We start from the raw sequence: 24,762 nt of genomic DNA, 5'->3' as shown, positions 1-24,762 counted from the left end.
GGGCCTGGACCACAGATACTAGACAAACACTGGGGCCTGGATCACAGATACTAGACAAACACTGGGCCTGGACCACAGATACTAGACAAACACTGGGCCTGGACCACAGATACTAGACAAACACTGGGGCCTGGACCACAGATACTAGACAAACACTGGGGCCTGGACCACAGATACTAGACAAACACTGGGCCTGGACCACAGATACTAGACAAACACTGGGCCTGGACCACAGATACTAGACAAACACTGGGGCCTGGATCACAGATACTAGACAAACACTGGGGCCTGGACTACAGATACTAGACAAACACTGGGGCCTGGACTACAGATACTAGACAAACACTGGGGCCTGGATCACAGATACTAGACAAACACTGGGCCTGGACCACAGATACTAGACAAACACTGGGCCTGGACCACATATACTAGACAAACACTGGGGCCTGGACCACAGATACTAGACAAACACTGGGGCCTGGATCACAGATACTAGACAAACACTGGGGCCTGGACCACAGATACTAGACAAACACTGGGGCCTGGACCACAGATACTAGACAAACACTGAGGCCTGGACCACAGATACTAGACAAACACTGGGGCCTGGACCACAGATACTAGACAAACACTGGGGCCTGGACCACAGATACTAGACAAACACTGGGGCCTGGACCACAGATACTAGACAAACACTGGGGCCTGGACCACAGATACTAGACAAACACTGGGGCCTGGACCACAGATACTAGACAAACACTGGGGCCTGGACCACAGATACTAGACAAACACTGGGGCCTGGATCACAGATACTAGACAAACACTGGGCCTGGACCACAGATACTAGACAAACACTGGGGCCTGGACCACAGATACTAGACAAACACTGAGGCCTGGACCACAGATACTAGACAAACACTGGGGCCTGGACCACAGATACTAGACAAACACTGGGGCCTGGACCACAGATACCAGACAAACACTGGGGCCTGGACCACAGATACTAGACAAACACTGGGGCCTGGACCACAGATACTAGACAAACACTGGGCCTGGACAACAGATACTAGACACACACTGGGGCCTGGACCACAGATACTAGACAAACACTGGGCCTGGACCACAGATACTAGACAAACACTGGGGCCTGGACCACAGATACTAGACAAACACTGAGGCCTGGACCACAGATACTAGACAAACACTGGGTCTGGACCACAGATACTAGACAAACACTGGGCCTGGACCACAGATACTAGACAAACACTGAGGCCTGGACCACAGATACTCGACAAACACTGGGGCCTGGATCACAGATACTAGACAAACACTGGGCCTGGACCACAGATACTAGACAAACACTGAGGCCTGGACCACAGATACTAGACAAACACTGGGGCCTGGACCACAGATACTAGACAAACACTGAGGCCTGGACCACAGATACTCGACAAACACTGGGGCCTGGATCACAGATACTAGACAAACACTGGGCCTGGACCACAGATACTAGACAAACACTGGGCCTGGACCACAGATACTAGACAAACACTGGGGCCTGGACCACAGATACTAGACAAACACTGGGGCCTGGACCACAGATACTAGACAAACACTGGGCCTGGACCACAGATACTAGACAAACACTGGGCCTGGACCACAGATACTAGACAAACACTGGGGCCTGGATCACAGATACTAGACAAATACTGGGGCCTGGACTACAGATACTAGACAAACACTGGGGCCTGGACTACAGATACTAGACAAACACTGGGGCCTGGATCACAGATACTAGACAAACACTGGGCCTGGACCACAGATACTAGACAAACACTGGGCCTGGACCACAGATACTAGACAAACACTGGGGCCTGGACCACAGATACTAGACAAACACTGGGGCCTGGATCACAGATACTAGACAAACACTGGGGCCTGGACCACAGATACTAGACAAACACTGGGCCTGGACCACAGATACTAGACAAACACTGGGCCTGGACCACAGATACTAGACAAACACTGGGGCCTGGACCACAGATACTAGACAAACACTGGGGCCTGGACCACAGATACTAGACAAACACTGGGCCTGGACCACAGATACTAGACAAACACTGGGGCCTGGACCACAGATACTAGACAAACACTGGGCCTGGACCACAGATACTAGACAAACACTGGGGCCTGGACCACAGATACTAGACAAACACTGGGGCCTGGACCACAGATACTAGACAAACACTGGGGCCTGGACCACAGATACTAGACAAACACTGAGGCCTGGACCACAGATACTAGACAAACACTGGGGCCTGGACCACAGATACTAGACAAACACTGGGGCCTGGACCACAGATACTAGACAAACACTGGGGCCTGGACCACAGATACTAGACAAACACTGGGGCCTGGACCACAGATACTAGACAAACACTGGGGCCTGGACCACAGATACTAGACAAACACTGGGGCCTGGATCACAGATACTAGACAAACACTGGGCCTGGACCACAGATACTAGACAAACACTGGGGCCTGGACCACAGATACTAGACAAACACTGAGGCCTGGACCACAGATACTAGACAAACACTGGGGCCTGGACCACAGATACTAGACAAACACTGGGGCCTGGACCACAGATACTAGACAAACACTGGGGCCTGGACCACAGATACTAGACAAACACTGGGGCCTGGACCACAGATACTAGACAAACACTGGGCCTGGACCACAGATACTAGACACACACTGGGGCCTGGACCACAGATACTAGACAAACACTGGGGCCTGGACCACAGATACTAGACAAACACTGGGCCTGGACCACAGATACTAGACACACACTGGGGCCTGGATCACAGATACTAGACAAACACTGGGGCCTGGACCACAGATACTAGACAAACACTGGGGCCTGGATCACAGATACTAGACAAACACTGGGGCCTGGACCACAGATACTAGACAAACACTGGGGCCTGGACCACAGATACTAGACAAACACTGGGGCCTGGATCACAGATACTAGACACACACTGGGGCCTGGACCACAGATACTAGACAAACACTGGGGCCTGGACCACAGATACTAGACAAACACTGGGGCCTGGATCACATACAGTGGCGTCCTGAAATTATTGACAAAGATGAGCAATAATGACTGTATAAAATCAATATTTCCAATTCTGAGCTATATTGTATGGAGATAGAAAAAAATGGAAATTACATCACTTTATACTAATACATTAGCTCAGAGAAAGATATTTTCTACAATTTTTTTTTTTTTATTGACACTCTTAAATATTTGTATGAATAAAGTAGTCCAAAGTTTACTAATTGGTTCCTTATTCCTAGAACACAATGACTACATAAAACGTGCGACTCTACAAACCTGTTGGATGCATTAGTTGTTTGTTTTGGTTGTGTTTCAGATTACTTTGATCCCAATAGAAATGAATGTTAAATAATGTATTGTGTCATTTTGGAGTCACTTTTATCGTTAATAAGAATAGAATGTTTTTAAATACTTCTACGGTCCAATGACAAACCGTTGGCACCCGTTCAATTTTATAAACTTTATTTATCCACAAGGTGCTATTATTGCTGGCAGACATAAGATACCAGTTGAAATACAATAATGCAACAATTTCAAAGATGTTGTTTTATTTAACTAGGCAGTTCAGTTAATACAAAGAAATCATTCAATTTTCTCTAGAATTGAAATAAGCTGGATGTGGGGGTCCTGGGCTGGCGTGATTACACGTGGTCTCCGGTTGTGAGGCCGTTTGGACGTACTGACAACTGATCTAAAACGACCGTTGGGTGCGACTTATGGTAGAGAAACTAACATGAAATGATCTGGCAACAGCTCTGGTGGAAATTCCTGCAGTCGGCATACCAATTGCACGCTCCCTCAAAACTTGAGACATCGGTGGCATAGTGTTGTAACAAAACTGCACATTTTAAAGTGGCCTTTTATTGTCCCAAGCACAAGGTGCACCTGTGTAATGCTAATGCTGTTTAAGCAGCTTCTTGATATGCCACACCTGTCAGGTGGATGGATTATCTTGGCGAAGGAGAAATGCTCAGTAACAGGGGTGTAAACAAATTTGTGCACAAAATTTGGAAGAAATGTTTTTTTTTTGTGTGTATGGAACATTTCTAAAAAAAAAATAACAATAATTCCAGCTCATTAAACATGAGACCGACACTTTACATGTTGTGTCTTATATGTTTCTTAGGTGTAGTAATACAAGCACTACAGGTGCAGTAGTCCGTACAGGACAGTAACAGAGCATTGTCATGAAGCTGCATTAGATCTGATTCTACCTATAGGCTATGTGTCTGTTTGTGTCTTTATGTCCGTCTAACAACTGTCCTTCCTACAGATGAGCCCAGAGGACCACAGGGAACACGCCTACATGTGCAGCCCCGAGGAGGTTGACATCGATGTAAGTTCAACACGTCCCGATCCGCCATACTACTACTGTACTGCTGTACTGCTACAGACCTGGTACCTGGAGTTTTATATAGTTCACTGTATTCTTACCTTCCCCCTGGGTCGTTGTCTCTAGAAAGATAACCTGTGTTGTTTTCTCTAGAAAGATAACCTGGGCTATCTGATCTCTAGAATGATAACCTGGGCTATCTGATCTCTAGAAAGATAACCTGGGCTATCTGATCTCTAGAAAGATAACCTGGGCTATCTGATCTCTAGAAAGATAACTTGGGCTATCTGATCTCTAGAAAGATAACCTGTGTTGTTTTCTCTAGAAAGATAACCTGGGCTATCTGATCTCTAGAATGATAACCGGGGCTATCTGATCTCTAGAATGATAACCTGGGCTATCTGATCTCTAGAAAGATAACCTGTGTTGTTTTTTCTAGAAAGATAACTTGGGCTATCTGATCTCTAGAAAGATAACCTGTGTTGTTTTCTCTAGAATGATAACCTGGGCTATCTGATCTCTAGAAATATAACCTGGGCTATCTGATCTCTAGAAATATAACCAGTGATGTTTTCTCTAGAATGATAACCTGGGCTATCTGATCTCTAGAAAGATAACTTGGGCTATCTGATCTCTAGAAAGATAACCTGGGCTATCTGATCTTTAGAAAGATAACTTGGGCTATCTGATCTTTAGAAAGATAACTTGGGCTATCTGATCTCTAGAAAGATAACCTGTGTTGTTTTCTCTAGAAAGATAACTTGGGCTATCTGATCTTTAGAAAGATAACCTGTGTTGTTTTCTCTAGAAAGTTAACTTGGGCTATCTGATCTCTAGAAAGATAACCAGTGTTGTTTTCTCTAGAATGATAACCTGGGTTGTCTGATCTCTAGAATGATAACCTGTGCTATCTGATCTCTAGAAAGATAACCTGGGCTATCTGATTTAATGACCCATAATGATGTTTCTCCTTAGGCCAAGCTGAGCAGGTTGTGTGAACAGGACAAGGTTGTGAGGATACGTGAGGACAAGCTCCAGCAGCTACACAGAGAGAAGGTAAAGGATCTGTCTACAGTGCACCATGTTGTTGTCTGTCTGGCACTATCTATTCACCACGTACTGCATTCAACAAGTGGGCCCAATATGTAGCTGTCATAAAGCTTTGGCTACTTGGTGATTTTTGTCAACATGTCATGACACCTAGTGTTGGAAAATGACATGGACAATTACACTGCCTTTTGACACTTGTCATCCAGAGATACAAGATGTCATGTATATAAGGACACTGCGTTCCAGTGCCTGAAGTGAACTTTTCCAATATGTAACGGTGGTCCCGTCTACAGCACACCCTGGAGACAGCCCTGCTGTCGGCCAGTCAGGAGATAGAGATGAGTGCTGATAACCCAGCAGCCGTACACAGTGTTATCCAGCAGAGAGACGTGCTGCAAAGTGGCCTGCTCAGCACCTGTAGAGAACTGTCACGAGTCAACACTGTGAGTTAATACATATATCCACTCTACACGCAGATACAAACACACTGAAATCTTACCAGAGAGGAGAGCTAGTGAACTCTCTTTCCCTACCCCAGGAGTTGGAGCGGTCGTGGAGGGAGTATGAGAAGCTGGAGGGAGACGTCTCATTGGCCAAGGACAACCTGCTGGAGCAGCTAGAGGCCCTGGGGAGCCCTCAGGTAAACCACAACAACCCCCACCTTACTCTGTGGGAGTATGTAGTTGATGAAGAATAGGGGTCCCAGCACCGAGCCCTGGGGAACACCCTGTGTGACTTTGTAGCCATCGAGAAATATTAAGGGTTTCCTGTTAGTGAGGTAATTTTACTCACATCCATCCATTGCTGTAGTTCTTACTACCTCGCAATTTTACTCCCATCCACCCACCCATCCACTCATCCACCCACCCATCCACCCACCCACCCATCCACCCATCCCTCCATCTACCCATCCCTCCATCCATCCACCCATCCCTCCATCCACCCATCCCTCCGTCCATCCACCCATCCATCCATCCATCCACCCATCCACGGATGGAGGGATGGGTAGATGGGTGGATGGATGGAGGGATGGGTAGATGGAAGGAGGGATGGGTGGATGGATGGATGGAGGGAGGGAGGGATGGGTAGATGGATGGAGGGAGGGAGGGATGGGTAGATGGAGGGATGGGTAGATGGGTGGAGGGATGGGTAGATGGGTGGATGGATGGAGGGATGGGTGGGTGGATGGATGGATGGAGGGAGGGATGGGTAGATGGAGGGATGGGTGGGCGAGTGGGTGGATGGATGGCTGGATGGATAGATGGGGGTAAAATTGCGAGGGAGTAAGAACTACAGGAATAGAACTACAGGAATGAAACTACAGGAATTTATCTCGTGCTCTTTTATCTGTCTCTCTCTCAATTTTCTCAATTCAATTCAAGGGGCTTTATTGGCATGGGAAACATGTGTTAACATTGCCAAAGCAAGTGAGGTAGATAATATACAAAAGTGAAATAAACTATAAAAATTAACAGTAAACATTACACGTACAGAAGTTTCTTTCTCTCTCTCCCTCTCTTTTATTTATCTATTTCTCTCTTTAATATCTCTCTCTTGTTCTCTCTTATAACATTCTCTGTTCATTTAGACAGAAAAAAAGCCTTCTTCTTCCCACCATTCTTGATTAATGTATTCCTCAGTCAGAGCCCAGATTCATTATTGTAGCCTCAAAGAGATGGCAGCCTCCGCCTCTATGCCCTTCACACACACACACACACTCACACGCACGCACGCACGCACACACACACACACAAGCCTGTCATCAGCAGAGTGTGTCTTATTGTCTGCTTCTCTTTTCCCTCAGCCTCAGGCCTAATGGAAGGATTCTCTGAGATAGATAAGAGCACACTGCTCACCTTTCTCTCTCAATTCGATTCAAGGGGCTTTATTGGCACGGGAAAAACACATGTTAGCATTGCCAAAACAAGTGAAATAGAAAATAAACAAAAGTGAAATACTGTAAACAATAAAAATGAACAGTAAACATTACACTCACAGAGGTTTCAAAAGAATAAAGACAGTACAAATGTCATATTATATATGTATACAGTGTTGTAACGATGTGCAAATAGTTAAAGGACACAAGATAAAATAAATAAGCATAAATATGGGTTGTATTTACAATGGTGTTTGTTCTTCACTGGTTGCCCTTTTCTTATGGCAACAGGTCACAAATCTTGCTGCTGTGATGGCACACTGTGGAATTTCACCCAGTAGATATGGGAGTTTATCAAAATTGGTTTTGTTTTCTAATTCTTTGTGGGTCTGTGTAATCTGAGGGAAATATGTGTCTGATATGGTCATACATTGGGCAGGAGGTTAGGAAGTGCAGCTCAGTTTCCACCTCATTCTGTGGGCAGTGTGCACATAGCCTTGTGTTGCTGTCCTGGGGCTCTGTGGGGTGTGTTTGTGTTTGTGTTTGTGAACAGAGCCCCAGAACCTGCTTGCTTAGGCAACTCTTCTCCAGGTTTATCTCTCTGTAGGTGATGGCTTTGTTATGGAAGGTTTGGGAATCACTTCCTTTTAGGTGGTTGTGGAATGTAACGTCTCTTTTCTGGATTTTGATAATTAGTGGGTATCGGCCTAATTCTGCTCTGTATGCATTATTTGGTGTTTTACGTTGTACACGGAGGATATTTTTGCAGAATTCTGCATGCAGTCACAATTTGGTGTTTTTCCCATTTTCTCAATTCTTGGTTGGTGAGCAGACCCCAGACCTCACAACCATGAAGGGCAATGGGCTCTATGACTGATTCAAGTATTTTTAGCCAGATCCTAATTGGTATGTTGAATTTTATGTTCCTTTTGATGGCAAAGAAGGCCCTTCTTGCCTTGTCTCTCAGATCGTTCACAGCTTTGTGGAAGTTACCTGTGGCGCTGATGTTTAGGCCAAGGTATGTATAGTTTTTTGTGTGCTCTAGGGAAACGGTGTCTAGATGTAATTTGTATTTGAGGTCCTGGTGACTGGACCTTTTTTGGAACACCATTATTTTGGTCTTACTGAGATTCACTGTCAGGGCCCAGGTCTGTTAGGGCCCAGGTCTGACAGAATCTGTGCAGAATATCTACATTACCAGTCAAAAGTTTGGACACACCGACTCATTCCAGGGTTTTTCTTTATTTTTGACTTTTTTCTACATTGCAGAATAATAGTGAAGACATCAAAACCAAGAAATAACTCATATGGAATCATGTAGTAACCAACAAAGTGTTAAACGGATCAAAATATATTTTATAGTTGAGATTCTTCATAGTTTTTTGGCATTCCATACTACTTTCCTTCCCTCTATAGCATTTCTTAATATTATTTAGTTCCTGTGGCTTTGATGCTTCATGACTCAGTGTTGCTCTGTTCAAGTATAATCTGATTTTGCTGTGATCTGATAGGGGTGTCAGTGGGCTGACTGTGAACGCTCTGTGAGACTCTGGGTTGAGGTCGGTGATAAAGTAGTCTACAGTACTACTGACAAGAGATGAGCTATAGGTGTCGCTACCATAGGAGTCCCCTCGAAGCCTACCATTGACTATGTACATACCCAGCGTGCGACAGAGCTGCAGGAGTTGTGACCCGTTTTTGTTAGTTATGTTGTGTTGGATGTGCCTAAAGGGGTATATGGGGGAGGGAATGCTGCAATCTCCTGGTAGGTGTTTGTCCCCCTGTGTGCTGAGGGTGGAAGGTTCTTGTCCAGTTCTGGCATTTAGGTCGCCACAGACTAGTACATGTCCCTGGGCCTGGAAATATTCCCCCCTCCTCTCTCTCTCTCTCTCTCTCTCTCTCTCTCTCTCTCTCTCACTCTCTCTCTCTGTCTCTCTCTCTCTCTCTCTCTCCCTCCCTCTTTCTCTCTTTTTCTTTCTGTCCAATTTACATTGTTAATTTACAAGCTGTGTGTGTGTGTTCAGACGGAGCCTCCCAGCCATCAGCATGTCCACATCCAGAAGGAGCTGTGGAGGATCCAGGACGTGATGGAGGCCCTCAACAAGAACAAGACCCAGAGACACACAGACACACAGGGACACTACGGCTCCACACCCATCTCCAACATACACAAGAGTGAGGTGAGGACCAGAGAAAATGCTAGCAAGCACGCACACGGATGGACAGACAGGCACGCATACACACTCACACACACACACACTCACACAAACACACACGCATACACACACACTCACACACTCACACACACACAAAAACACACACGCATACACACACACACAGTACACACACACACACACACACACGTTGACTAGACTCGTTGGTTGTACAGTATGAGGATGGTTATATTGAACAGGTAGTGGAGGGTTGTGTAAATCCCCATGTAAGACGACCCCGTTGTGCTCTGCTGTGTGGCTGGATGTGTCCGAGTCACTGACCTTCGTCGTCCCTACTGTGTCTCGGTCTGGCTGGCTAGTAGTTACCCCACAGGCAGGACTGTGGGGCTCATGTGTCAACTACTCCTATATCCTGTTGAGTCTCTGCCTTGTACGTCTTTATTAGTTTGTTTACCAGTTTGTGATGTTGTTGAGCTCTTCCGCGTTAAACAGGTGTCGTCACCACGCAGGTCTCCAGGTTTATTAGAACAAAAGAGAAATGTCGCAAAGACGAAAACGTCAGCTGTAGGAGAGACATGTTGTGAAGATCCACATCGCTTTTTTATCTGTTCGACTAGGGGTGGATTTTTCTTTTGTCTAATTGTCTTTATTGTGATAATTGATAATTTATTTTATAAATGCTGATTGCCGTGATGTTATCACGTAGGCTAACTGTAAAAGCTGCACATTTCATTCTAAATGCCCTACTGCTTGCAAAATCCATTTATTCAACTCTTAAAAAAAATATAATATTTATTTGCAGGACAAAGATTGTCCTGACTTTCAAGAATGCCTGAATTGCATCGCCTTGCTTTTCTGATTGGCTGGATGAAAGTTTTATCATCCAATGATTACAGATATACAGGAGTGTAAGTGTCACCATGAAACGGACCCTGATAATTATTAGAATATGGCAAATATTTAGTCTTTATGTTATCTTTAGTCTTTATATTATCTTTAGTCTTTATATTATCTTTAGTCTTTATGTTATCTTTAGTCTTTATATTATCTTTAGTCTTTATGTTATCTTTAGTCTTTATATTATCTTTAGTCTTTATATTATCTTTAGTCTCTATATTATCTTTAGTCTCCATATTATCTTTAGTCTCTATATTATCTTTAGTCTTTATATTATCTTTAGTCTCCATATTATCTTTAGTCTCTATATTATCTTTAGTCTTTATATTATCTTTAGTCTTTATATTATCTTTAGTCTTTATATTATATTTAGTCTTTATATTATCTTTAGTCTCTATATTATCTTTAGTCTTTATATTATCTTTAGTCTTTATATTATCTTTAGTCTTTATATTATCTTTAGTCTCTATATTATCTTTAGTCTTTATATTATCTTTAGTCTTTATATTATCTTTAGTCTTTATATTATCTTTAGTCTCTATATTATCTTTAGTCTTTATATTATCTTTAGTCTTTATATTATCTTTAGTCTTTATATTATATTTAGTCTTTATATTATCTTTAGTCTCTATATTATCTTTAGTCTTTATATTATCTTTAGTCTCTATATTATCTTTAGTCTTTATATTATCTTTAGTCTTTATATTATCTTTAGTCTTTATATTATCTTTAGTCTCTATATTATCTTTAGTCTTTATATTATCTTTAGTCTCTATATTATCTTTAGTCTTTATATTATCTTTAGTCTTTATATTATCTTTAGTCTTTATATTATATTTAGTCTTTATATTATCTTTAGTCTTTATATTATCTTTAGTCTCTATATTATCTTTAGTCTTTATATTATCTTTAGTCTTTATATTATCTTTAGTCTTTATATTATCTTTAGTCTTTATATTATCTTTAGTCTCTATATTATCTTTAGTCTTTATATTATCTTTAGTCTCTATATTATCTTTAGTCTTTATATTATCTTTAGTCTTTATATTATCTTTAGTCTTTATATTATCTTTAGTCTCTATATTATCTTTAGTCTTTATATTATCTTTAGTCTTTATATTATCTTTAGTCTTTATATTATCTTTAGTCTCTATATTATCTTTAGTCTTTGTATTATCTTTAGTCTTTGTATTATATTTAGTTTGTATTATCCATGCTGGTTTTTGCGGGCTACATACAGGCTATGGCCAGTTAATTCATGTGCAATTTATCTAAATGGATCAAGGAAACACATCAACCACGTAGTTTCTTCTCTCGACATTCCTGTGTTTTTGTGAAAAATCCATCTTTTTTTATAAGGTGTGACATCATAACGTTCCAGCTGTTTTTATCAACACGAGACGGTTCACTGGAAACGCACAGCAGCAGGAAATGTACTTTCTGGGCAAACTTTCTAAATGTCGACAAAAATATCGCTGGAAAAAGTTAATGATAAAAATGGCTAATGAGTACAACCTGTTATAAATAAAGTTGTAATTTTAAAGAAAGGTTCAGGTAGGCAGCTTAATTCTCCTCAAAAATGTTATTGCTGCCACATTTACTGAGACAAGCTCCTTTTCAAAGCAATGTTGTATAAATAAAGGTTAAATAACATCTCTAGGAGGAGGTGGAGGACCTCTCAGCTCCCCCAAGACCGCCCTTACCCCAGGCCTACGAGCCCAACAGCCCTGCTGTACCCCCCCTCCCCTCTCGTGTTGCCTCCAGCGGGCGACCGGCACCCCCACCGCCACCACACCGGAGTCCAGAGGACAGGGACAGGAAGGCCGGCCAGAGGAACGGAACACACAGCGTAAGCTGTCAACCTCTGACTAATGGCAGCATGACTCAACCCTGTGCTGTCATCCCTCATCGTTGCCTGATCCCTCTTGATTTATTTCACCATCATATTGGTGGACATATTTTGGGATTCTTTTCAGTGTTCCTCATCATATTGTTTTCCTTTACCCGCTTGATTTGTGAATCATTCACACTTCCCCTTTTTCAATATCATTTTGGTGAACTTTTTCATAATTTTTTGGAGTTTTCCCTGGATCCTTGCTGCTCATAAATGTGGATGTGTTTTTTGGTCATGTTTTATTTCATCGTGAGGACCGTCCGGCGTTTGCTGCTGCTGATCGTCAAACATCTGATATTACTTCAGCTTGCTTTGTGAATCATCCACATTTCTGTTTGTTTGTTTTGTTTCCGTTGATTTGGTTTCTGTCGTTTTGGCAGTTATTTAATTTGACTTGACTGGTTTTGTTTGTATTTTACGGTTGGTTAGTTTGTTGTCCTCTCATTTTCAGCTCATTTGAATACTGTTGTCCATTTCCTTTGCAGATCATGGCCATTTGATTTAAACTTATCAGCATGTCTTCACTGTGAATAATTTCTTTACCCATCTTTCCTCATGTCGGTGTGTGTACTGACCTCTCTTTCCTCCTGTAAGTTCCTGACCTCTTTCTCCTCTCTCCCTGTAGGGTCCTGACCTCTCTCTCTCTGCTCTCCCACTGTAGGGTCCTGACCTCTCTCTCTCTCTCCTCTCCCCCTTTAGGGTCCTGACCTCTCTCTCTCCTCTCTCCCTGTAGGGTCCTGACCTCTCTCTCCTCTCCTCTCTCCCTGTAGGGTCCTGACCTCTCTCTCTCTCCTCTTTCCCTGTAGGGTCCTGACCTCTCTCTCTCTCTCCTCTCCCCCTTTAGGGTCCTGACCTCTCTCTCTCCTCTCTCCCTGTAGGGTCCTGACCTCTCTCTCCTCTCCTCTCTCCCTGTAGGGTCCTGACCTCTCTCTCCTCTCTCCCTGTAGGGTCCTGACCTCTCTCTCCTCTCTCCCTGTAGGGTCCTGACTTCTCTCTCTCCTCTCTCCCTGTAGGGTCCTGACCTCTCTCTCTCTCTCCTCTCTCCCTGTAGGGTCCTGACTACAGGCTGTATAAGAGTGAACCAGAGTTGACCACCGTAGCAGAGGTGGATGAAACCAACGGAGAGGACAGATCAGAACAGTCTGACAGAGACCCAGCAAACACAAAAGGTACACACACACACACACACACACACACACACACACACACACACACACACACACACACACACACACACACTGACACCAGAGACCCTTCAAACACCAAGGATTAAGTACACACATAAAAAATAATGGATCAAGGGGCCTCCCGAGTGGTGCAGTGGTCTTAGGCACTAGAGTGGCGCTATCTGTGCCAGATCCTGGTTCAAGTCCAGGCTGCGACCGGGAGACCCATGGGGCGGTGCACAATTGGCCCAGCGTCGTCCAGGTAAGGGGAGGGTTTGGCCGCCAGTGATGTCCCATCGCGCACTAGCGTCTCCTGTGGCGGGCCTGGCGCAGTGCACGCTGACACAGTCACCAGGTTTCCGGTGTTTCCTCTGGAAACCTGCTTCCTGGTTAAGTGGGCATCATGTCAAGTGCGGCTTGGTTGTGTATCGGATGACACATGGCTCTCGACCTCTCCTGAGTCCGTAGGGGAGTTGCAGCGATGAGACTGTACTGACTGCAACTACCAATTGGGGAGAAAAAGAGTTACAAAAACAATATTCATTATGAATCACTGTTTGCGTCTCTCAGTTGGAAAAGCAGTCTAGAGCTCTACTGCTGTATATAATTGTTTTTATACCCATTTTCTGTGTAAAATACATGTAAACCAGAGCATAAATGTCTGAACCAGAGTGTTGTTGTTGCATGTACAACTTGTCTAAGTCCCCTCATGTACTGATTTCAGTGTTTGGCTGTGGATGGACTGCGTTGTTTGAGTGGAATGTTGCCATATTGGCAGTTAATTTGAAAAAAATTAATGGAATCATTCCTTTAACCTTTAACCTTTTCACACGTGAGTTCTAAATATCTCGTAACGCCCCCCCCCCCCCCCCCCCCCCCCCCCCAGACGTGAGTTGTTTTATACACGTGATGTCTGAATGCACTCACCACACCAACATGTGATTCAACTGAATGTTTTGGACTCATCCGACTGAAGTATTTGAGGGTACATTGTACCTGGATTTAGCATGGGAACACGCCTACAACCTTTTGACCATGAACTTTTAGTAACTTCTTATCATTAAAAACTCTCCTGCTCAAAAGACTTCTATTGCAATGATTTAAATGGCCATCTGGACTATTTGCATTTACCCCCCATGTGTTATGCTGCTGCTATTCACTGTTTATTATCTATGCATAGTCACGTTACCCCTACCTACATGTACAAATGACCTCGACTAACCTGTACCCCCACACATATTTATTTATATTTATTTTGTAACTTTAGTTTAGTCTATTTTCTGGAAAACTGCGTTGTTGGTTAAGGGCTCGTAAGTAAGCATTTCACGGTAAGGTCTACCTACCTCTGTTGTATTCGGTGCATAGGACAAATAACATTTGATTTGATTTGGAATGTATTTGTGTGCTCCTATGTGATTGGTTTCTGTCGTTTGGGAGGTTTTGCCAGTTTACTTGACTGGTTTTGTTTGTATTATATGGTTGGTTGGTTTGTTGTCCTCTCATTGTGAATACTATTGTCCATTTCTTTTGCAGATCATGGACTTCTTGTCTTTTTGATTTAAACCTTACTTTTGTTATGCTCCTAAATGTATTTGTGCTCTCCTACATTCTTTCAATTCAGGAGCACGTGCTCCTTGTAAAAAAAAATGTCATCGGAGAGCCTTGACAGTCAGTCACATAAATCTATTCAAGCTGTGTGTCAAAAATGTAACGACTGGGTGACTTGGTTACGGAATGTTAATGATTAATTACTGACGCTCTGCTTGCTCGCTGTTCTCCCTCCAGGAATGTCCTACCCCGTTGGCATCGTTCCCCCCAGAACCAAATCTCCCAACATGCCAAATTCCTCCAGCATCAACTCCTACGTCACCCTGAGGAGGGGAGGGAGGCCAGACCCGCGCATGGTGAGGCTATGACATTTGCAGAAATCAATATAGTTTATGAAGTGGACATTAGATCAGTATTTTTTATTTAAAAAAATGTTTTTGTTGTTTATTTTACCTTTATTTAACTAGGCAAGTCAGTTAAGAACAAATTCTTATTTACTGGGGAACAGTGGGTTAACTGCCTTGTTCAGGTGCAGAACGGGGATTCAATCTAGCAACCTTTCGGGTTACTGGCCCAACGCTATAACCACTAGGCTACCTGCCGCCCCAGTTTATCCAAAGGCTAAGTGGAATTGGTTAACGGGTGATTGTAGAGAACCGCAATGGAAACTACTACACTCCTGAGAGAGGTAATGACTTCATAATACAGAATAGCAGGCTGGTTAACAGCCAATACAGTAGGTGGCGGCAATACACACATTTTAAATATATATATATATATATATATATATATATATATATATATATTTGCAAATTTAACCTTTTTTATTTAACGGCAAGTCGGTTAAGGACAAATTCTAATTTACAATGACGGCCAAACCGGGAGAAGAAGAGGCGCAAGAGAAAATAATCACTATATGATGCTGTGTCTCTGCTGTCGCATGTCTCTGTTAGCCGTGTCTATGTGTTTGACCTAAACGACCTCTCCTCCTGCGTCAGGGAGTGTCTATGTGTTTGACCTAAATGACCTCTCCTCCTGCGTCAGGGAGTGTCTATGTGTTTGACCTAAACGGCCTCTCCTCCTGCGTCAGGGAGTGTCTATGTGTTTGACCTAAACGACCTCTCCTCCTGCGTCAGGGAGAGGACATGTGTTTGACCTAAACGACCTCTCCTCCTGCGTCAGGGAGAGGACATGTGTTTGACCTAAACGACCTCTCCTCCTGCGTCAGGGAGAGGACATGTGTTTGACCTAAACGACCTCTCCTCCTGCGTCAGGAAGAGGACACGTATTACGGTTGCTGCCCTCTCAGCACCATGAGCCTGTCACCCTTTGATGTGACACTGTTAGTATACTATCTATGGTGGTGAAATGTCTCCTAGTAGTATACTATCTATGTGACACTGTTGTTGTCGTCTTTTGGTGATAGTGGTGTTGGCTACCATGAACTGTGTAAACAGTCTCTTATTTCATGCTTTCTGTTTAGGTTGACCACATTTTATAAAAAGCTAAATGTGTGACAACAGTCGTTGTGGTCCAGTGCTGCAAGGAAAGACCTAGTTAAGCTGCAGCTGGCCCAGAACAGAACGGAACGTCTTGCTCTTCATAGTAATCAGAGGGCTGATATAAATACTATGCATTCCTCAGTCCCTCTTGGCTGAGAGTTGAGGAGAGACTGACTGCATCACTTCTTCTTTTTATAAGAAACAATGTGTTGGAAATCCCAAATTGTTTGCACAGTCAACTTACACACCAGCTCTGACACACACACTTATCCCACCAGACATGCCACCAGGGGTCTTTACATTGTCCCCAAATCCAGAAAAAAATCAAGAAAACGTACAGTATTATATAGAGCCATTATTCCATGGAACTCCCTTCCATCTCATATTGCTCAAATAAACAGCAAACCTGGTTTCAAAAAACAGATAAAGCAACACCTCACGGCACAACGCCTCTCCCCTTTGGACCTAGGTAGTTTGTGTGTATGTATTGATATGTCGGCTACGTGTGCCTTTTTAAAAATGTATGTAATTCAGTCCTTGAGCTGTTCTTGTCTATTGATGTTCTGTATTATGTCATGTTTCATTGGACTCCAGGAAGAGTAGCTGCTGCTTTTGCAACAACTAATGAGGATCTTAATAAAATACAAAATACCAAGCCAAGTAGTTTACTGTCTATGGTGGTGACATGTCTCCTAGTAGTATACTATCTATGGTGGTGAAATGTCTCCTAGTAGTATACTATCTATGGTGGTGACATGTCTCCTAGTAGTATACTATCTATGGTGGTGAAATGTCTCCTAGTAGTATACTATCTATGGTGGTGAAATGTCTCCTAGTAGTATACTATCTATGGTGGTGACATGTCTCCTAGTAGTATACTATCTATGGTGGTGACATGTCTCCTAGTAGTATACTATCTATGGTGGTGACATGTCTCCTAGTAGTATACTATCTATGGTGGTGAAATGTCTCCTAGTAGTATACTATCTATGGTGGTGACATGTCTCCTAGTAGTATACTATCTATGGTGGTGACATGTCTCCTAGTAGTATACTATCTATGGTGGTGACATGTCTCCTAGTAGTATACTGTCTATGGTGGTGACATGTCTCCTAGTAGTATACTATCTATGGTGGTGACATGTCTCCTAGTAGTATACTATCTATGGTGGTGAAATGTCTCCTAGTAGTATACTATCTATGGTGGTGACATGTCTCCTAGTAGTATACTGTCTATGGTGGTGAAATGTCTCCTAGTAGTATACTATCTATGGTGGTGAAATGTCTCCTAGTAGTATACTATCTATGGTGGTGACATGTCTCCTAGTAGTATACTATCTATGGTGGTGACATGTCTCCTAGTAGTATACTATCTATGGTGGTGACATGTCTCCTAGTAGTATACTATCTATGGTGGTGACATGTCTCCTAGTAGTATACTATCTATGGTGGTGAAATGTCTCCTAGTAGTATACTGTCTATGGTGGTGAAATGTCTCCTAGTAGTATACTATCTATGGTGGTGACATGTCTCCTAGTAGTATACTATCTATGGTGGTGAAATGTCTCCTAGTAGTATACTATCTATGGTGGTGAAATGTCTCCTAGTAGTATACTATCTATGGTGGTGAAATGTCTCCTAGTAGTATACTGTCTATGGTGGTGAAATGTCTCCTAGTAGTATACTATCTATGGTGGTGACATGTCTCCTAGTAGTATACTATCTATGGTGGTGACATGTCTCCTAGTAGTATACTATCTATGGTGGTGACATGTCTCCTAGTAGTATACTGTCTATGGTGGTGACATGTCTCCTAGTAGTATACTATCTATGGTGGTGACATGTCTCCTAGTAGTATACTATCTATGGTGGTGAAATGTCTCCTAGTAGTATACTATCTATGGTGGTGACATGTCTCCTAGTAGTATACTGTCTATGGTGGTGAAATGTCTCCTAGTAGTATACTATCTATGGTGGTGAAATGTCTCCTAGTAGTATACTATCTATGGTGGTGACATGTCTCCTAGTAGTATACTATCTATGGTGGTGACATGTCTCCTAGTAGTATACTATCTATGGTGGTGACATGTCTCCTAGTAGTATACTATCTATGGTGGTGACATGTCTCCTAGTAGTATACTATCTATGGTGGTGAAATGTCTCCTAGTAGTATACTGTCTATGGTGGTGAAATGTCTCCTAGTAGTATACTATCTATGGTGGTGACATGTCTCCTAGTAGTATACTATCTATGGTGGTGAAATGTCTCCTAGTAGTATACTATCTATGGTGGTGAAATGTCTCCTAGTAGTATACTATCTATGGTGGTGAAATGTCTCCTAGTAGTATACTATCTATGGTGGTGACATGTCTCCTAGTAGTATACTATCTATGGTGGTGACATGTCTCCTAGTAGTATACTGTCTATGGTGGTGACATGTCTCCTAGTAGTATACTATCGATGGTGGTGACATGTCTCCTAGTAGTATACTATCTATGGTGGTGACATGTCTCCTAGTAGTATACTATCTATGGTGGTGACATGTCTCCTAGTAGTATACTATCTATGGTGGTGAAATGTCTCCTAGTAGTATACTGTCTATGGTGGTGACATGTCTCCTAGTAGTATACTATCGATGGTGGTGACATGTCTCCTAGTAGTATACTATCTATGGTGGTGACATGTCTCCTAGTAGTATACTATCTATGGTGGTGACATGTCTCCTAGTAGTATACTATCTATGGTGGTGAAATGTCTCCTAGTAGTATACTATCTATGGTGGTGACATGTCTCCTAGTAGTATACTATCTATGGTGGTGACATGTCTCCTAGTAGTATACTATCTATGGTGGTGACATGTCTCCTAGTAGTATACTATCTATGGTGGTGACTTGTCTCCTAGTAGTATACTATCTATGGTGGTGAAATGTCTCCTAGTAGTATACTATCTATGGTGGTGACATGTCTCCTAGTAGTATACTATCTATGGTGGTGAAATGTCTCCTAGTAGTATACTATCTATGGTGGTGAAATGTCTCCTAGTAGTATACTATCTATGGTGGTGAAATGTCTCCTAGTAGTATACTATCTATGGTGGTGAAATGTCTCCTAGTAGTATACTATCTATGGTGGTGACATGTCTCCTAGTAGTATACTATCTATGGTGGTGAAATGTCTCCTAGTAGTATACTATCTATGGTGGTGAAATGTCTCCTAGTAGTATACTGTCTATGGTGGTGAAATGTCTCCTAGTAGTATACTGTCTATGGTGGTGAAATGTCTCCTAGTAGTATACTATCTATGGTGGTGAAATGTCTCCTAGTAGTATACTATCTATGGTGGTGAAATGTCTCCTAGTAGTATACTATCTATGGTGGTGACATGTCTCCTAGTAGTATACTATCTATGGTGGTGAAATGTCTCCTAGTAGTATACTATCTATGGTGGTGACATGTCTCCTAGTAGTATACTATCTATGGTGGTGACATGTCTCCTAGTAGTATACTATCTATGGTGGTGACATGTCTCCTAGTAGTATACTATCTATGGTGGTGAAATGTCTCCTAGTAGTATACTATCTATGGTGGTGAAATGTCTCCTAGTAGTATACTGTCTATGGTGGTGAAATGTCTCCTAGTAGTATACTGTCTATGGTGGTGAAATGTCTCCTAGTAGTATACTGTCTATGGTGGTGAAATGTCTCCTAGTAGTATACTATCTATGGTGGTGACATGTCTCCTAGTAGTATACTATCTATGGTGGTGACATGTCTCCTAGTAGTATACTATCTATGGTGGTGACATGTCTCCTAGTAGTATACTATCTATGGTGGTGACATGTCTCCTAGTAGTATACTATCTATGGTGGTGACATGTCTCCTAGTAGTATACAATCTATGGTGGTGAAATGTCTCCTAGTAGTATACTATCTATGGTGGTGAAATGTCTCCTAGTAGTATACTGTCTATGGTGGTGAAATGTCTCCTAGTAGTATACTATCTATGGTGGTGAAATGTCTCCTAGTAGTATACTATCTATGGTGGTGACATGTCTCCTAGTAGTATACTATCTATGGTGGTGACATGTCTCCTAGTAGTATACTATCTATGGTGGTGAAATGTCTCCTAGTAGTATACTATCTATGGTGGTGAAATGTCTCCTAGTAGTATACTGTCTATGGTGGTGAAATGTCTCCTAGTAGTATACTGTCTATGGTGGTGACATGTCTCCTAGTAGTATACTGTCTATGGTGGTGACATGTCTCCTAGTAATATACTGTCTATGGTGGTGACATGTCTCCTAGTAGTATACTATCTATGGTGGTGACATGTCTCCTAGTAGTATACTGTCTATGGTGGTGACATGTCTCCTAGTAGTATACTATCTATGGTGGTGACATGTCTCCTAGTAGTATACTATCTATGGTGGTGACATGTCTCCTAGTAGTATACTATCTATGGTGGTGAAATGTCTCCTAGTAGTATACTGTCTATGGTGGTGACATGTCTCCTAGTAGTATACTATCGATGGTGGTGACATGTCTCCTAGTAGTATACTATCTATGGTGGTGAAATGTCTCCTAGTAGTATACTATCTATGGTGGTGACATGTCTCCTAGTAGTATACTATCTATGGTGGTGACATGTCTCCTAGTAGTATACTATCTATGGTGGTGACATGTCTCCTAGTAGTATACTATCTATGGTGGTGACATGTCTCCTAGTAGTATACTATCTATGGTGGTGACATGTCTCCTAGTAGTATACTATCTATGGTGGTGACATGTCTCCTAGTAGTATACTATCTATGGTGGTGAAATGTCTCCTAGTAGTATACTATCTATGGTGGTGAAATGTCTCCTAGTAGTATACTATCTATGGTGGTGACATGTCTCCTAGTAGTATACTATCTATGGTGGTGACATGTCTCCTAGTAGTATACTGTCTATGGTGGTGACATGTCTCCTAGTAGTATACTATCTATGGTGGTGAAATGTCTCCTAGTAGTATACTATCTATGGTGGTGACATGTCTCCTAGTAGTATACTATCTATGGTGGTGACATGTCTCCTAGTAGTATACTATCTATGGTGGTGACATGTCTCCTAGTAGTATACTGTCTATGGTGGTGACATGTCTCCTAGTAGTATACTATCTATGGTGGTGACATGTCTCCTAGTAGTATACTGTCTATGGTGGTGAAATGTCTCCTAGTAGTATACTGTCTATGATGGTGACATGTCTCCTAGTAGTATACTATCTATGGTGGTGACATGTCTCCTAGTAGTATACTGTCTATGGTGGTGAAATGTCTCCTAGTAGTATACTGTCTATGATGGTGACATGTCTCCTAGTAGTATACTATCTATGGTGGTGACATGTCTCCTAGTAGTATACTATCTATGGTGGTGACATGTCTCCTAGTAGTATACTATCTATGGTGGTGACATGTCTCCTAGTAGTATACTATCTATGGTGGTGACATGTCTCCTAGTAGTATACTGTCTATGGTGGTGACATGTCTCCTAGTAGTATACTATCTATGGTGGTGACATGTCTCCTAGTAGTATACTATCTATGGTGGTGACATGTCTCCTAGTAGTATACTATCTATGGTGGTGAAATGTCTCCTAGTAGTATACTATCTATGGTGGTGAAATGTCTCCTAGTAGTATACTATCTATGGTGGTGACATGTCTCCTAGTAGTATACTATCTATGGTGGTGACATGTCTCCTAGTAGTATACTGTCTATGGTGGTGACATGTCTCCTAGTAGTATACTATCGATGGTGGTGACATGTCTCCTAGTAGTATACTATCTATGGTGGTGACATGTCTCCTAGTAGTATACTATCTATGGTGGTGACATGTCTCCTAGTAGTATACTATCTATGGTGGTGAAATGTCTCCTAGTAGTATACTATCTATGGTGGTGAAATGTCTCCTAGTAGTATACTATTTATGGTGGTGACATGTCTCCTAGTAGTATACTATCTATGGTGGTGACATGTCTCCTAGTAGTATACTATCTATGGTGGTGACATGTCTCCTAGTAGTATACTATCTATGGTGGTGACTTGTCTCCTAGTAGTATACTATCTATGGTGGTGAAATGTCTCCTAGTAGTATACTATCTATGGTGGTGACATGTCTCCTAGTAGTATACTATCTATGGTGGTGAAATGTCTCCTAGTAGTATACTATCTATGGTGGTGACTTGTCTCCTAGTAGTATACTATCTATGGTGGTGAAATGTCTCCTAGTAGTATACTATCTATGGTGGTGACATGTCTCCTAGTAGTATACTATCTATGGTGGTGAAATGTCTCCTAGTAGTATACTATCTATGGTGGTGAAATGTCTCCTAGTAGTATACTATCTATGGTGGTGAAATGTCTCCTAGTAGTATACTGTCTATGGTGGTGAAATGTCTCCTAGTAGTATACTGTCTATGGTGGTGAAATGTCTCCTAGTAGTATACTATCTATGGTGGTGAAATGTCTCCTAGTAGTATACTATCTATGGTGGTGAAATGTCTCCTAGTAGTATACTATCTATGGTGGTGACATGTCTCCTAGTAGTATACTATCTATGGTGGTGACATGTCTCCTAGTAGTATACTATCTATGGTGGTGACATGTCTCCTAGTAGTATACTATCTATGGTGGTGAAATGTCTCCTAGTAGTATACTATCTATGGTGGTGACATGTCTCCTAGTAGTATACTATCTATGGTGGTGACATGTCTCCTAGTAGTATACTATCTATGGTGGTGACATGTCTCCTAGTAGTATACAATCTATGGTGGTGACATGTCTCCTAGTAGTATACTATCTATGGTGGTGACATGTCTCCTAGTAGTATACTGTCTATGGTGGTGACATGTCTCCTAGTAGTATACTATCTATGGTGGTGACATGTCTCCTAGTAGTATACTATCTATGGTGGTGACATGTCTCCTAGTAGTATACTATCTATGGTGGTGAAATGTCTCCTAGTAGTATACTGTCTATGGTGGTGACATGTCTCCTAGTAGTATACTATCGATGGTGGTGACATGTCTCCTAGTAGTATACTATCTATGGTGGTGAAATGTCTCCTAGTAGTATACTATCTATGGTGGTGACATGTCTCCTAGTAGTATACTATCTATGGTGGTGACATGTCTCCTAGTAGTATACTATCTATGGTGGTGACATGTCTCCTAGTAGTATACTATCTATGGTGGTGACATGTCTCCTAGTAGTATACTATCTATGGTGGTGACATGTCTCCTAGTAGTATACTATCTATGGTGGTGACATGTCTCCTAGTAGTATACTATCTATGGTGGTGAAATGTCTCCTAGTAGTATACTATCTATGGTGGTGAAATGTCTCCTAGTAGTATACTATCTATGGTGGTGACATGTCTCCTAGTAGTATACTATCTATGGTGGTGACATGTCTCCTAGTAGTATACTGTCTATGGTGGTGACATGTCTCCTAGTAGTATACTATCTATGGTGGTGAAATGTCTCCTAGTAGTATACTATCTATGGTGGTGACATGTCTCCTAGTAGTATACTATCTATGGTGGTGACATGTCTCCTAGTAGTATACTATCTATGGTGGTGACATGTCTCCTAGTAGTATACTGTCTATGGTGGTGACATGTCTCCTAGTAGTATACTATCTATGGTGGTGACATGTCTCCTAGTAGTATACTGTCTATGGTGGTGAAATGTCTCCTAGTAGTATACTGTCTATGATGGTGACATGTCTCCTAGTAGTATACTATCTATGGTGGTGACATGTCTCCTAGTAGTATACTATCTATGGTGGTGAAATGTCTCCTAGTAGTATACTGTCTATGGTGGTGACATGTCTCCTAGTAGTATACTATCGATGGTGGTGACATGTCTCCTAGTAGTATACTATCTATGGTGGTGACATGTCTCCTAGTAGTATACTATCTATGGTGGTGACATGTCTCCTAGTAGTATACTATCTATGGTGGTGAAATGTCTCCTAGTAGTATACTATTTATGGTGGTGACATGTCTCCTAGTAGTATACTATCTATGGTGGTGACATGTCTCCTAGTAGTATACTATCTATGGTGGTGACATGTCTCCTAGTAGTATACTATCTATGGTGGTGAAATGTCTCCTAGTAGTATACTATCTATGGTGGTGAAATGTCTCCTAGTAGTATACTATC

The 24,762-nt window shown here is 42.1% G+C and overlaps 1 protein-coding gene across 4 annotated transcripts in view; it reads left to right on the top strand.

The window, feature by feature from the left end:
* LOC110500541 (pleckstrin homology domain-containing family A member 5) overlaps positions 1-24,762 on the top strand; it is a 249,944-nt gene that overhangs the window by 201,779 nt on the left and 23,403 nt on the right. For 2 of the 4 annotated variants that reach the window (XM_036960106.1, XM_036960096.1), the window contains 8 exons: positions 4,398-4,460; positions 5,433-5,513; positions 5,801-5,950; positions 6,046-6,147; positions 9,408-9,563; positions 12,115-12,303; positions 13,400-13,517; positions 15,300-15,418. In XM_036960106.1, the coding sequence (XP_036816001.1) occupies positions 4,398-4,460; positions 5,433-5,513; positions 5,801-5,950; positions 6,046-6,147; positions 9,408-9,563; positions 12,115-12,303; positions 13,400-13,517; positions 15,300-15,418 (978 nt within the window). The remainder of the gene's footprint in view (positions 1-4,397; positions 4,461-5,432; positions 5,514-5,800; positions 5,951-6,045; positions 6,148-9,407; positions 9,564-12,114; positions 12,304-13,399; positions 13,518-15,299; positions 15,419-24,762) is intronic. The other 2 variants (XM_036960116.1, XM_036960115.1) reach the window with 1 other exon arrangement.

This window comes from Oncorhynchus mykiss, chromosome 2 (assembly GCF_013265735.2).
Source record: "Oncorhynchus mykiss isolate Arlee chromosome 2, USDA_OmykA_1.1, whole genome shotgun sequence".
NCBI classification, from domain to species: Eukaryota; Metazoa; Chordata; class Actinopteri; order Salmoniformes; family Salmonidae; genus Oncorhynchus; species Oncorhynchus mykiss.
This window is presented reverse-complemented; position numbering and strand designations above follow the sequence as displayed.